The sequence below is a fragment of the Lytechinus variegatus genome, chromosome 15 (genome assembly GCF_018143015.1).
Source record: "Lytechinus variegatus isolate NC3 chromosome 15, Lvar_3.0, whole genome shotgun sequence".
In the NCBI taxonomy this organism is placed as follows: Eukaryota; Metazoa; Echinodermata; class Echinoidea; order Temnopleuroida; family Toxopneustidae; genus Lytechinus; species Lytechinus variegatus.
This window is the reverse complement of record NC_054754.1, coordinates 5,327,003-5,341,048: the sequence shown is the minus strand read 5'-3', so window position 1 is coordinate 5,341,048 and position 14,046 is coordinate 5,327,003. Positions and strand designations below refer to the sequence as shown.

At 39.5% G+C, this 14,046-nt stretch overlaps 1 protein-coding gene across 1 annotated transcript in view; it reads right to left on the bottom strand.

The window, feature by feature from the left end:
* Positions 1 to 1,095: 1,095 nt before the first annotated feature.
* The window catches only part of LOC447795 (notch), a 30,379-nt gene continuing 17,428 nt past the window's right edge, over positions 1,096 to 14,046 (bottom strand). The window contains exons 20-28 of the mRNA XM_041625881.1: positions 13,579 to 13,992; positions 13,106 to 13,302; positions 12,302 to 12,679; positions 11,738 to 11,895; positions 10,028 to 10,205; positions 9,040 to 9,148; positions 7,451 to 7,900; positions 7,015 to 7,260; positions 1,096 to 6,401 (exon numbers count right to left, since the gene is read on the bottom strand). Coding sequence (XP_041481815.1) covers positions 4,890 to 6,401; positions 7,015 to 7,260; positions 7,451 to 7,900; positions 9,040 to 9,148; positions 10,028 to 10,205; positions 11,738 to 11,895; positions 12,302 to 12,679; positions 13,106 to 13,302; positions 13,579 to 13,992 — 3,642 coding nt within the window. The 3' untranslated portion in view covers positions 1,096 to 4,889. The remainder of the gene's footprint in view (positions 6,402 to 7,014; positions 7,261 to 7,450; positions 7,901 to 9,039; positions 9,149 to 10,027; positions 10,206 to 11,737; positions 11,896 to 12,301; positions 12,680 to 13,105; positions 13,303 to 13,578; positions 13,993 to 14,046) is intronic.

The following is a 14,046-nucleotide window of genomic DNA, read 5'->3' as shown; positions in this document are numbered from 1 at the left end:
CCTTTCTTTGTTGTATACTTTATTTCGCTCACTTTCTATGTTCCCCCTTTTTTCTATCTTGCTAGCTTTCTTTATTTTCTTAATCCTATCTCTCTCTCTTACTCATCAATGATCTAAAATAATTTTCTTGTAGTTGATCTCTCTTACATGCACCATCACTCTCAAACCCTCTCCTCCGCTCCTCTCCCTGGACCTTATTCCAACATTAACCCTCTCGATTCCTCAAAAGTATAATCAAAACCCCAAGTACACCGTCTTTAGCTTTCTTCTAAAATCATCTGAATATCCAGATACTTTATTGACAACCCTTCACAAAATATAGGTAAATAAGATAGATGATTGTAATAACGAAATGAGTGGCTTAACATAATCATAACCATATTTTAACAAGAAACATCTCACCATCTAACATGGTGTATGGTAATCAGAGAAATAAGTATCATTTGTCTCAGAAGCCTGGATATAACAAACATTCATCCCTCAAATATGGTGAGAAAACAACACTAAACATAGCAGTAAGTAGAAAACAAACAATTATGGATTTCAATAAAAAGTACAATTAAATATTTTCAAACCATTTATGGCCTGGGGGGTCTACGCTTGTGTCAATTAGAATCCTGTTATTTCATAACATATCAGACTTGAAAGATTTCAAGACGCAGCAGTCAAAATCCAACGTGTTCTGAAACGAGGTGAAATAAACCGTTTACACAAAATCTGGTCACTAATTACAATTCTAAAGTAGCATAAAAAAGAAAGTTATATAGATTTAACATCTCGAACAAGGTGTCTCAAGATAATAACTCAACTCCTTCAGGATTCAAGGAATAAAATCCTAACAAAAAAGGATTATTGTCAACACTTCTCTTTTGGCAATAAAAAATTTGGGAACAATACAATCAGGAAAATGTCGTTCAGACTAACATGTCAAATAAAACATAGCAACTTAACAGCTCGTTAACGTGTATGCCAATTCTATTCATACAAAAATGGATGACTGCATGTATTAAAAATGAGATGTTATGTTTAAAAAAATTTGGCAAATGTCCACCAAATATTTCTCAATAAGAACCAAGTGCTTTTTTTGAAAATGTGATGAAGACGTAAAACATTCCATGTAAGTTAGAGCTCGATGAGAGTGCAAAAATATGATTCTGCTCATACACAGCCGTCAAATGTGGTGAATTTTGTGATAATAATATGCAAGGTGAGATGCACGTGTGTCTAACAATAATATATTCCATGATGTCGGAAGGGATTCATAAAAAGTTACATAATCGGATTCACTCTACCAAAATGCATTTGAATTGTATCTAAAAAACTGAAATAAACACTAAATTTCAAATATGAATAAATGAGTGAAAGGATAGCATTATCAGAACATTGGGGAACAGAATTCAACATCAATCAACATTCCCGGGGGCATTTCTAATGCAACACAAAAACATGAACACAAAATAACAGGTTTTTACATATATATTTTGGCAGTGAAGGCACGTTTGAAATTATGGGGAAGTCCACATAACGGACACAACGCTCCAGACTGTTCCAAATGATCACACTTTAAATCTACAGTATCCAAAAAAAAAATCCTTGCTGAATTAATCAGACACTTACCATAAGTTACATACACAGTGAATTTCACAAAATTGTACTGAACAGTTATAGAGAAAATGTGTTAGTGTCATGTGCATTATGCAACGTAAGTATGTGCATTTTCCGCACTTCTTTCCACAATTTAAATGTGTTTTGGTAAATAAGGCAAGAGCTGTTTAGATGTGGTAAATTTTGAAGTGTGATTCTTGGAGACTGACCAAAAGTCACTTCTACAAACTGGAATCATCCTCCTGCATCTTCTAATATTTCCAAAAAGTTTCAAGCATGAGGGAATTAACCTGCTTTCATGACATTGACATGTATGTTGGATGAGATTTCATCTTGATTTCTCCATCTCCTCAAAAGTTATTATTCAAACCAAAAAAAATATTTCAAACACTGACAGAATATAACATATTTTCAAGTATGTTATTGTAAAAGAACAATTTTCAGGATATAAATGTACATTTTCAATGATCCCTTCTTTCAAAGGTATCAACTTTATCAATTGATAATTTCAATTTTAAATTATATGTACTGGATTCTTTTGTTTAAACATGTTATGAAATAAAGTTTTTTTATTCATTGGGGAAAAATTAGAGAGATACAAAAGGAATTACATATATATTTTGGTAGATTTAAGAATATATGAATGAAAATGCATATTAATCTACCCTGTGCGACTTTTAAATTGTGAAGAATATTAAATGCCTTCAAAAGACGCCCATTTCTGCATAAATAAGTTCCACCTTTTCATCATCTACATGTACATTACCATTTACAAAAAGTACTTTCTGAACAACTACAATTGTGTACTGAAATTTTCCAAAGTTACAACAGCGATACAAAACATATGAGATACTATATATAATATAACATAATTTACATATACAAATATACAAAAATCACTACTCCACAGTCATAGTGTGAAAAAGCCGCATAAGTTTTACCGCATATAAAAAAAAAGAAAAATTATACCTTCTAATAGGGAGTTTGTTTGAATACAAAACAAGGTTGCAGTTTAATTTTACACATATAACAAAATACTTCTGACCACCTTAAAATGATGATGCATACAGTACTCAATAACCCCATAAGAAGCATTCATAAATCTTACTTATGATAATAAGAGTTGTCGTTTTTTTTAAAAAAAAGCATTTAAGTACAAATTGCAGTTATTTACATATACATGTATATAGGCACTTTAAAAAAAGGGCATGAAATTTTACACGTTTGGGTATAAAATGCAACAGACAAAAAGTACTAATTAAAAATGGACAGCTCATTTCAAGTGAACTTTTACCGACACCATTTAAAATGTATACAGCTCATATATCAGAACTTGCTAATGTTGGTTAAATCATCCCAATCCGTATGAGATATATTACATTGTTTTAAAATTATTTTGTTCTAAAAGAGTAGAGTTAAAAAGCTTTTTGAGATACATTAAATTATTAAGATTGTCTCTAACAAGAGTATAAAAGCCTTTTGCTGGGTTTTTAAGTGCTAAAAAAGGTTTTCTTGCAGCTTTAAAGGTCCCGTTTACACTGGGAACAAGGCACGATCAAATATACATCACATCCAAGCTTTCAATGTTAGAATCAACACTAAAATGAACACTCATCTCATTCTGGGTGCCATTTCATAAAGCCTTGTTGTCATAACGAATTCCCAATTTCTATAATAACTTTAGTAACAGCCAATCAAACTGAATGATTTCAATAGCTTTCATAATTTTTCTTGTTTTCGTGTCGTTCATTTCTCGACTCACTTTATTAACATGATTTTCAGTTGCTATATACCTTTATTGCAAATTTTTTATAATGGGTTTTATGGAAAATGCCCTGGATCTATAAGCATTATTATTTTTAAAAACACTGACATTAATTGACGAATGAAATTACATTTGTAATTGTGAAATGCAGCAAATTAATGGGTCTTCTTTAAAAGAAAATGATCAAAATACACAAAATGATTTGGATCATTTTCTTACTCTTTATCATTTTCCAATTTTCATGTCATTCATTTCTTGGCTCACTTTATTTTTCCGACACCATGCCCTTTACAATTTTATAAAACATTTGAAACAGAATTTCTGTTTGAAGTACAAATTCAAATTAATTTATAAAATCCGTTCAATGTACATAATTGCCCTAATTTACAATACATGGTACTTTAAAAAATATCTTTTTCTATATGATAACAAAATACTCATTTTCACCTATAAAAGCATTGACATAGTATGTTTGTGGCAGTTCGATAATATACATTAACTTACATAACGTTTATACATGTACAAATAAACAAAATGATATTTTGGTAGGTACGCATAGAACAATATAAGTACAGCGTGCAAGGACACGATTTTAAGTACTTTGTCAACATTTACAAGTACGTTATATTCCAAGTACAAAGCCTCATTGTAAATAGTACAATAACATATCATAGTCATTTCATAAAGAGCAAAAATAACAGTTGTGTGCATAAATAAGAATTGGTCTTTTTTAATGAAATGGCAGGTATCCATTCAATACTTGTAGGATTTAAATACTTATTTTGCGAAAAAAGAACATTTTGACCTAAGACCCTTTAATCAATCACTATTGAGGTTTGGTAACACGATGCGAAGAGATTGATCGCACAGCTGACTTCTCTGCACATAATTACACATATCGATCAATGCAATCAAGCTTAAAGATCTCATTAAAGTCTCATGATCAAGCACCAAGCCTTGGGTTAAGGAGCCTTGGAAGTTGTTTTGATCAGGTGGAAATGCATAGTTTGTGACTCTCAATTAATGAAAGAAAAGGCAGAAAAATGAATTCCAGACAGTGTTTGATCTGAAGAGGGCATGAAAGGTTTGTGGTCAGTGACTAATGCCACATTTTGCTTTGTTTTGGAATGATCCAGTATCATGTGTTGATTAGATTCCTCTGAGTACAAAAAAAAAAACTTTTTGGTCCAAAGAATGTTGGGAATGTTCTGTTAGTATCCACAAGTATTTGGTCAACTAAAGTTTGGAATGTGCTTGCTTTTCAGGAGGGGATTCAGAGCAGATATGACGACAGAAAAACCATTTTGATTCGAGCCAACACCAAGCATTACGGAAGCATATATCAAAGTACTGGACTTCAATGTCAATACAAATAGTTTGATGATCACTTCTGTGGCTGACTTCTTGCTGCTGAAGATAATGACAATGTTGGATTGTTGCTTTTATGTTTCACAGTTTTTTTTTCTTTTTTTCTCTCTTCAAGTAGAGTCTCTATCACCTGGTAAGAAACAGGTATTGTTCAGATATACGCGACCTCAGTGCAGCTCCCTTGCAAAGAGATACCGAGTGGCATATCATGTCCAGTCAGTAACCTACCGGTATGCCCATTCATCAGCTCTTGACCGCTGACCTGCTGCTGGTTTGGAGGCACCGGCGGGCTTGAGATGGCCTCCGACCCCGACCAATCCGATGCAGAGGTCGGAGACGGATTGGACCACTTGCTGGGTGATTCCGGCGAAGGTGTTGGGAAGGAGTGATCAGGCATGTGAGCTACCATGGTGTATGTACAGGAAGGGTCCACTGTGCTCCCATTGTTATTGTGAGGATTTGAGAAGGACGTCTTCTCTGATAGGATGTCTCTGTGCTGGCCGTTTGGCACCTTGCCGTTCACCACGTACATGCTCTGTTTGGCAGGGTTTAAGAGTTCAGGCTCTCTTATCATGTACTCTTGCATACAGTTTTCAGGCGAGTTGGGGTGGCCGTTTGGCAATTCACTGATACATGCACGAGGGTTCATCCTATTTTGGCTTTGATACATGCTGTGGATTTGCTGAGGTACTTTGCCCCGGTGGGGGCTGCCGGCGTACAAGGGGTTGTTGGCCCTGGCGTAATGAGTTGCTTGACTGGTTGTGGAGGGGAGATTAGGGCTGGAAGCCATGTATTGGTTGGAGATTGCGGGACTAGGTACCATGGTGCAAGGTTTTGGGCTAGAGTCGCGGGCCTCTGGACTCAAGGTCTGCTGCATGGACTGTGTGCTTGGAGCTTGCCTGATCATGGCCATGGCTTGTGACGTAGTCCCCGGAACCATAACGTTCGGGTCATGCATCGATCTCTGGTTTTGCAATAGTGCATGCTCTGGAGACCAGATGGTTTGCGAGACCAAATCAGAAGCTCCTGGAATGTCCATATTCTCTCCTCCCATCGACCCCTTGGCTGGGCTTGGGTTGTTACCAGGGACATACAATCTACCATTCATGATCGTGTTTGGATGCATGTCTACAACATGTGGTCCTTGCCCATGCCTCGCAACTTCCTTCAATTGATAATGATCCTGCGGCATCATCACATTCTGCGTCGTCACAGGCAATGAATAAATACCTCCGGGAGGTGGAGTTCTATTATAACCTTGAGGCGATTCTACCGATTCTGGAGGCGACGGCACCAGCGGCGGCAAAGACTCATCCGAACTTGGCCGCTTCTTCCCCTTTCTTTTCTCCTTCCCGCGCTCCCGCACATCACCGTTTTTATTCGCGCCCCGTTTCTTCTTTGGTTTGGCTCCGTTGGAATAGCCCAACTCTCCGTTATGCATGTCCATGGGACTGGTGACGTGGCTGTTTGGTGTGAGAGCAGGACTCATCATACTGTAGGTGTCCAGGAGTCGGACAACATCCTGAAGGCTCATTCTATTGGCGATCTCCCTCGGAGACATATCCAGATGATCTGTAATCTCCCGGTTTGCTCCATGATCCAGGAGCATTTTCACGGCCCCCACGTGACCCTCTTTGGCAGCAAGGAACAGGGGCGTTTGTTCCTGAAATGAAACAAAAAAAGAAAATAAATAGATAAGTAACCTTCCAAGTCCATGGTGAAATACAATGATTAAGTAACATCATCTATTCATATTCAAAGGCGATGTTCACCTAACGAGGGGATCTGAATAAATAGATTCAGCATTATCGAACAACATAATGCTTAAAAATTGGGAGGTACACTTTTAAGCAATGGCAATGTCAAGTTATCCAATTTCCACAAAACAGTCATATACACAACAGAGGTGGAAATTTAAACGAGTGTCCAATAAAATTACCCATCACATTTCTTTTGTATTTCATTATATGCAATATTTAATTTTTATCTTAATTATAATGAAAAACGTGGCAAAATTCCTCTGAAAACATGTGGAATTGCCTTGTTGTATGAACAATTGTACACATGTGAACATAAAGTGTATTGACCTCGCATTTGCTGTCCACTATATTCATATTTATTTTAACACAATTAAACATAACATTCCGTTATTACCAAAATTGTTGTTGGCTTTCACAATCATGGGGTGGTACAAACATCACTGACCAACTAGGAGCAACGTGACAGCATTTGTTCTCCAAAAGTTTGGATAAACAGGCAAGATTTTGATACCGTACCTGATTGTCTTGCAGATCCTTGTTGGAACCCTTCTTGAGGAGGAATTCCAAGGCGGGAAGGTGATTGAGAGCTGCAGCCCACATTAGTGCAGACCGACCGTCGTTATCTGTAGCTGCAGTGTCGGCGCCGGCCAGTTCAAGTTCTTCCACCATGTTTTCGACCATTAGCCGGACAGCGATGATCATCGGGGTGTACCCAGCCTTGGTCTTGGCGTCAATCTGAGTAGATCTGTTCTGGATCAGCAGCTGTTTGTGGGAAACAAAATGCGTTGAGTTCACCTTTAAAATTCATGGATTTGATAAATATATATACGACTTGTGGACCTTGATAAAGATTTCACACTACAGTTTTCAAATATAGGAGTTATTACAAAATATGGAACAGACTAAATAACTTATCTTTCATGGAAAAAAAATTCAAATATTGTCTACTTACCCTGAAGACCTCGATGGCATCAGCTCTGACAGCGGCGTGCAGCGGTGTCTCTCCCATATTGTCTTCAGCGTTGGTGTTCACCGAATACTCCAGGAGCTTCCTGGCAGCAACTGGGAGGTTGTACCGCGCTGCCAGGTGAAGAGCAGTCTCGCCCCTTGTCTCCGTTCGGTGATTGATGTCCGCTCCTCTGGTGATGAGGTCCTCAATGAAGTGGGCATGGGTTTCCTCTTCCTGGTCAGTGATGCTTGCCTTCGAACGCATGACGGCCAGCATGAGGGGGGTCAGACCGTCAGGGCCCTTGTTGGTGATGAACGGGGGTTCCTGGTCCCGAGGAGGTGTTAGAGCCATAGAGGGATGAAGCGGTCCATTACTTGTCATTGTCATCCAAGGAGTGTCCGTATCTAAGGTGGTATGGCCCTGACCATAGTCTACGGGACTAAGCCGGGAGATCTACATTTGAAAGAAAACAAGCAAATACATTAATCAAACTTGATATTTTTTTCAATAGCTGTAATCAAATTGATTAGAATCAGTAACCAACTGTTGCACAAAATAAAGGCTCATTGCTTCATGTCCACATCAACATTCAGATCTGTAAATCAGATCCTTAGCAGTTATTTACAGCAGTCTTATATGGTAGTCATAACTGTCTTCTAGAAACTTTTTACATGGACCAAAACCTTGCCATCTACGAACCCTCAAGCTGAAAGTCAATAATTCTTATAACCAAAGGCTGTTGCAGGAAGATCTCTAAAGGGGTACATTTCCACTTGGTCTACTTTCCCTTAGGTGTCATTTCAGATGGTCCAGTTGCCTACTTAATATTTCATATTTTTCGAATTAAGGCGATATTCATTTTGTCTGTAACCCATTAGGTCTCACATCATGTAGTCTTTAGATAAGGTACACTTGTTTATCATTTACCAACATTTTATTTGACAAAGCGTGAACAAGGCCTTTAGACTATTGGTAAGTGGAAATTAAGACATCTGGACATTAGACGAAATGGGTTCAGCCCATGTGATGTTTGACACTCTGCAAAGAGGATGGGCTGTTGCCTGTAGACCAACTGATTGTGGACCAGGTGGATGCGAACCCTCTAATATGCTTTTCACACTGCACTTTTTTTCTCTTAACCCCGGGGAAATTGGTGGGGCTAAAACCACCATTTTCCCGGGGTTAAGCTTAGCCCACTTTGTTTTCACACTTCGTTTTAGCAAAGTGGGCTAGCACGGTAAATAGTAAGGTACTATCTGGCCCTGCAAAAAATCAGGGTTAGCAGGCTTATTGTGGTGCTAAGAGATGCAGTGTGAAAACAAAACAGAGCTAAGGAAAGTGGGGCTATGCATAAGCCAATCACATAAGTCGAATTGCACGTTAATCACGCTCCGTATGGTAAAATCATTAATATTCATGAGCTGGGGGATAGTCCAGGGTTAAGGCATTAATCCCAGCTGCGCAGATGGTATGGGGTTAAGAAAGACAGTGTGAATCGAAAAAATGATAGTATGGGGTAAAGGATAGTCCGGGGTTAAGGATAGTATGGGGTTAAGAAATGTAGTGTGAAAAGCATATAAGTTGGTACTTACTCTTTGTCTCTTGGGAGCTCTGCATTCTAACGCATTCATGGCATCTTCACCAGCATCAATAGACGAGCAGATAGTAGATGGAGGAGACTCATTGCCGATCGGACACTCCCTGAAGAGGTTCGTAACGAGAGAAGGAAATGTTACAGAGCAATGAAATATAAATCGCAAAGACATGGAATATTTCACAGGCCCGTATTCTGAAGTCGGGATTAATTCAAACTCTGGTTTAAAGTTGTTTAACTATGGACAGCCAATTGCAACATAAATACCTAACAATACAAGTTCACTTTATCAGCTAATTGGATTCTTAAGCCATTCTTAACTGTCTGGGAAAAAAATCAATAAGCGTCCTCCCCATTAAAGAATTAGGGATGATCATAGCAAACACAAGAATCATGCAATGTAAACAAAATTGTGACAATTTTGGCTTTCCATGTTAGCATATAAGTTCGACCATGGTGTAAGTTAAATCCAACTTCAGAATACAGGCTATAAGGTCTATACATCTGACCCCCCCTTACATGCTGGACATTCCTGAAACGATTTATTTCTGCTCTGGGCTTCGTATGAATGGTTGCACTGGTCTCACTATCTCAGAAGGATATTATTTATTCATAAATTAGTTATTTACATCACCTTGGGATGCTTGAAAGATATATTGTTCGCATTTGTCTATCAAGGCTGGATTATGATGTAGATAGCATTTGCTCGATTTATGATCTCTATGTAGTCATATCCATTCATAGATATACAACAGATAAGAAACAACCAGCTAACTGAAAATAGACGTCCCCCTGGATTACAACAATGAGTAACACCAAATACGGAATCCATATCCGTTAACTGCAAAGCTGTGGCTTCAAATCCAAATTCAATATCATGGCAACGTTGTATAGCTCTTTGGGGTTGTTCATTTTTGTAATCCAAGGCGACATGCAATGTAACGTATTCACCGACTCTCATCCAAAATATCAGAAATTATTCTTACCGGGGGACCTTCGGATTTTCGGACTTGGTGGAGGAAGTGCGGACAAAGTTGCTGGGGAACCACGTGCCGTTTGTTCGGAACCGCTTCCTTGCGATCACGCACGCAGCAGCAATCACAAAGGCTCCAATAATGGCAACAGCTATGAGAACACTCGGGCTGACCGTCTGAGCAGGGGTAGCTGTAAGAAAATAAAAGAATGAAATTCCGGATTTAAATACACAAAGATGCATATGAAAACCATGGCTACAGTCAATAGAATGCCTCTTTATAAAGGATGACAAAACGACTGTGACAAAATGCTCCTGCAACGGGAACTCGTGACTTCCTTCCTCGCAGACATAGGTTAAAATTGTGATGGGTTTTGGTTAGGAAGAATGTGAGGATTGTATGTTTGGTCATGTTTTTGGCTTGATATACATATTTCATTGAAGTAATTGCTATCTGAGAAATTGCCATGGAACTCTCAAAAGCACTATCAAAGCTCGTGACCTTCTTTTTTAGATTGAAAACCTCTATAAAATCTTTAAAAATTCACACCAGCTTCCAAAAAAGACGATTAATTGGGCTATGCAACTGGACAGGAGCATTGCTCCCAGAGAAAGATATAGGACTTGGTATCAATCAATGTCATGAAAGATGATACATTTCATGAAGTTCACAGCAACGTGAAAAACTCAATACAAAATATTGATGTCTCCACCTTTTTTTTTTTTGGGGGGGGGGGAGATGGCAGAGGTAAGGGGTGCTGGTATACTCTTGTGCTTAATTAATTTAGTTAAATAAACTGACAGAGATGCTAACTGATAGCTCAAAAAAATCCTGAAAACCCAGGCCGGGGTCCAGGGGCCCGCCCAGGGCCCCTGGCGGGGTCAAGGGCGAAGCCCCCTGAAGCTGGAACGTTTTCTTATTCTTTAGAGGGCTGAAATCATTAATCTACAGTAGTACATAACAAATAATTAATGACATAATAAACTTCATATCATAGGCAAGAAAGGTGCTCAAAAAAAAAAAATCATGTAACCCGTACTCATTACGGTACGGGTTAACCTGCTGCGGGTTAAAATGCTGCGGCCATGGGTGCGACTCGGGACGGGTGTATGTAGCAGCTGGGGTGCCCTTTTTCACTCACTGTACTCATCAACAAGACAATCCTATACTATTGAAAATCCATAAATCACAATTTCTATCAAAATGATGGATAGTTCACACATATGAATTGATGAATACGCACCAGAGAACATATATTTCATGGTAGCAAATAGGTTTTCAGCTGAAATCCCGCGGCAGACAACCAATCACTCACGCAGCAGCAGGCAATTGCAGCCACACCCGGCCGTGCTTCGAGAGCGGTTCTACCGGGCGATCGCCCGACTGGGATAGCGCTGACACCCGTATCCCTGCAGGGTATAGGGCGGCGTTTGCAACTGCTACAATGTATTGCTCGCGCGTACCGTGCAAGTACAGTACCAGCTAAACTTCATGCTGCGCACAACGCTAATAATTTTCCGTCTGCGCAAATTGGCCATCCAAAATTGAAATTGCGCTCTCCGTAGCGAACTCCGTGACAAGATTTGGAGGGGAAATTTTTACGGATTTCACTTTGACAATCGATTTTTTTTTCCGGAATATTTTTCAGCAAAGGAAAAAATCCGGAATTCCGGAAAAATCCGGAAAATTAGCAACTCTGAACTGAGTAAAAAAGAATCTTACTTTCACTTCCAACTCCAGTAATGGGTAGACTTGTAGGGAGGAGCTGGCTGGTGACCAATGCTGCCAGGTATGCTGCTGCATCTGCTGCAGTCTCAAAGCAGTTGCCGGGCCGATCCTGATGGCACTTGTAGTTATCAAGCAACAGGAAGCACTTTGTGCTATCATGAAGGAAATGAGAGATAAACGGGAATTGAAATCTGGATTTATAAACTGCTTAATATAGGGATGCAAGTCGGTGGCATCCTGACAAGAAACCAGAATGTGCAAAAGTCCCCAAAATGCTGTACAATATAAAACCTGACAAATTATTAAATGGGAAGTTTTCATGGACTGTAATCAGGCAAAAGCTTTAAGACTGGCATCTCTGTTGATATAAGTTAGAATTTTAAAGCAAATTCAACACATTATTACCCAAGTATTACTATCATAGATCACATCATTACTGCAATTTTGTTTTGATATACTGGAGCCGATTATTGACAAAGAACTCTGGAATAACAAATTAATGACACCACTTTGGTAGAATCAACAAATCATAACAAGACCAAAGCATATTGTACTCACCCATCATCTGGATTCAACTCGGCTTGCCTCTTCTTGACAGTCAGCTTGCCTTCCCTGCTCACGGCCAGAACATCTCTCCTGACAGGTGCTCGGACGGCCCTCGGGTCATTCTCCCAGGGCTCGATCTTGTTCTGGTTGTCAGCCGTCGGGGCGAAGAGGACGACGGTATTCAGCACAACGCTCATGTCTTGCAGGAACATCTGGGAGCGGTTCAGGGTGAGCATCTCCGCATAGGGGATCATAACATCGACTATGAGAACACCGTGCGCAAACTCTGGGTTCTCTTCGCAATCTAGCCCATCGTACAGACAACCAATGTTGTTACATTCCTCATCGCAGAATCCATTCCCGTAGCGCTCAAGACAGAATGCATCCTCCCTATCAATGCAAGTATATAAGGTGATGCATAAGATACCAAAATTCATGTAATCCATAACATGCGAAGTACACATTCCCAAATGCAAGAAATAATGTTCCTCAAGGTACAAATTTGTAAATACATCCATTGTTTTATCGTGTATATACATTTTGATGATTTCTTTGTTACTGCATCACCAGGCAGAATATTCATGACTTGGTGTATTTATTACTATGGTTTTGCTAAGTCACAAAGCAATGATGACACACAAACCAGTGGCTACATTTTCCATGAGAACTCGAGAATTCATGAAAATGAAAGTGTTGAACTACAGATGTGGTATGACAGCACCATGATAGCAAAAATGGAATTCAAGGTCCTATGGTGAAAATCAATGAGAATTTTGCAAGGAATTTCCAGGTGACAGGACAAAGAGAATTACTTACCCACACTCCTCTGGCTTCTGATCTACGCAGTCAAAGCCATCAAAGAGACAGCCATGGTTGTTGCATTCCCTGTCGCAGCTGCCATCTCCAAATCGGTTCCAGCATGGAACGTTGACAGCAGTGCAGTTCTCCCATGGGTCTAGGTTCAAGGAGCAGTCCTTGCCATCCCACTCACATAGATGAGTGTTGCATTCCTCCTGAGGAATCACAAAGGTTCAACATAAAGTTTGTTGGTAAGAGTTACTATTCTGGACTTGACTTCACAAAGAAAAACGTATTTGTTGATACGAGCAATCTGGGAAGATTTTTTTTGGTCTTGCAATAAATATTCCCATCATATTTATATTCTAATTACTCGAAATATTAGAGGAGGGACCATCCAATTTCCTAAGGATATAATTTACTGACAGATCACAGGACAATTATCTGTTTCTGTTTTAAAGTAAAGACCTGAACAAAAGGTGTATACTCACATCACAAAAGTAGTCACCCTTCTTCCGAAGACATTCCTGAGAGCACCGAGGTGGTTCTGTCGTGGTCGCTACAGTGATGGGAATCGTCACCGGAGGTTCGGTCGGGATCTCTGGGTCCATGCCAATGCCTCCTGCGAATGTTGGATCAAACAGGTGGCAGTTGCGACCGTTCCATGTTGCCGGGCAGTCACAGCGATACTGACCATACTCGTCTAGACAGGTGCCTCCATTGATACAGGGCGAGGAAGCACACTCATTGTAGTCGATCTCACAGTTGTCGCCGCTGACACCAGAGGGGCACATGCAGGTGTAGTCATCAAAGTCATCGCCATATTCCATGCAGGTGCCTTCATTCTGGCAAGGGTGTGTGCCACAGGGTGTGAGCTTTGTTTCACAATGGACACCAGTGAACCCCTGAGGGAAAATTCATAAAAATAAGATTGGCTATCATTCAAGGCCATGATCCAC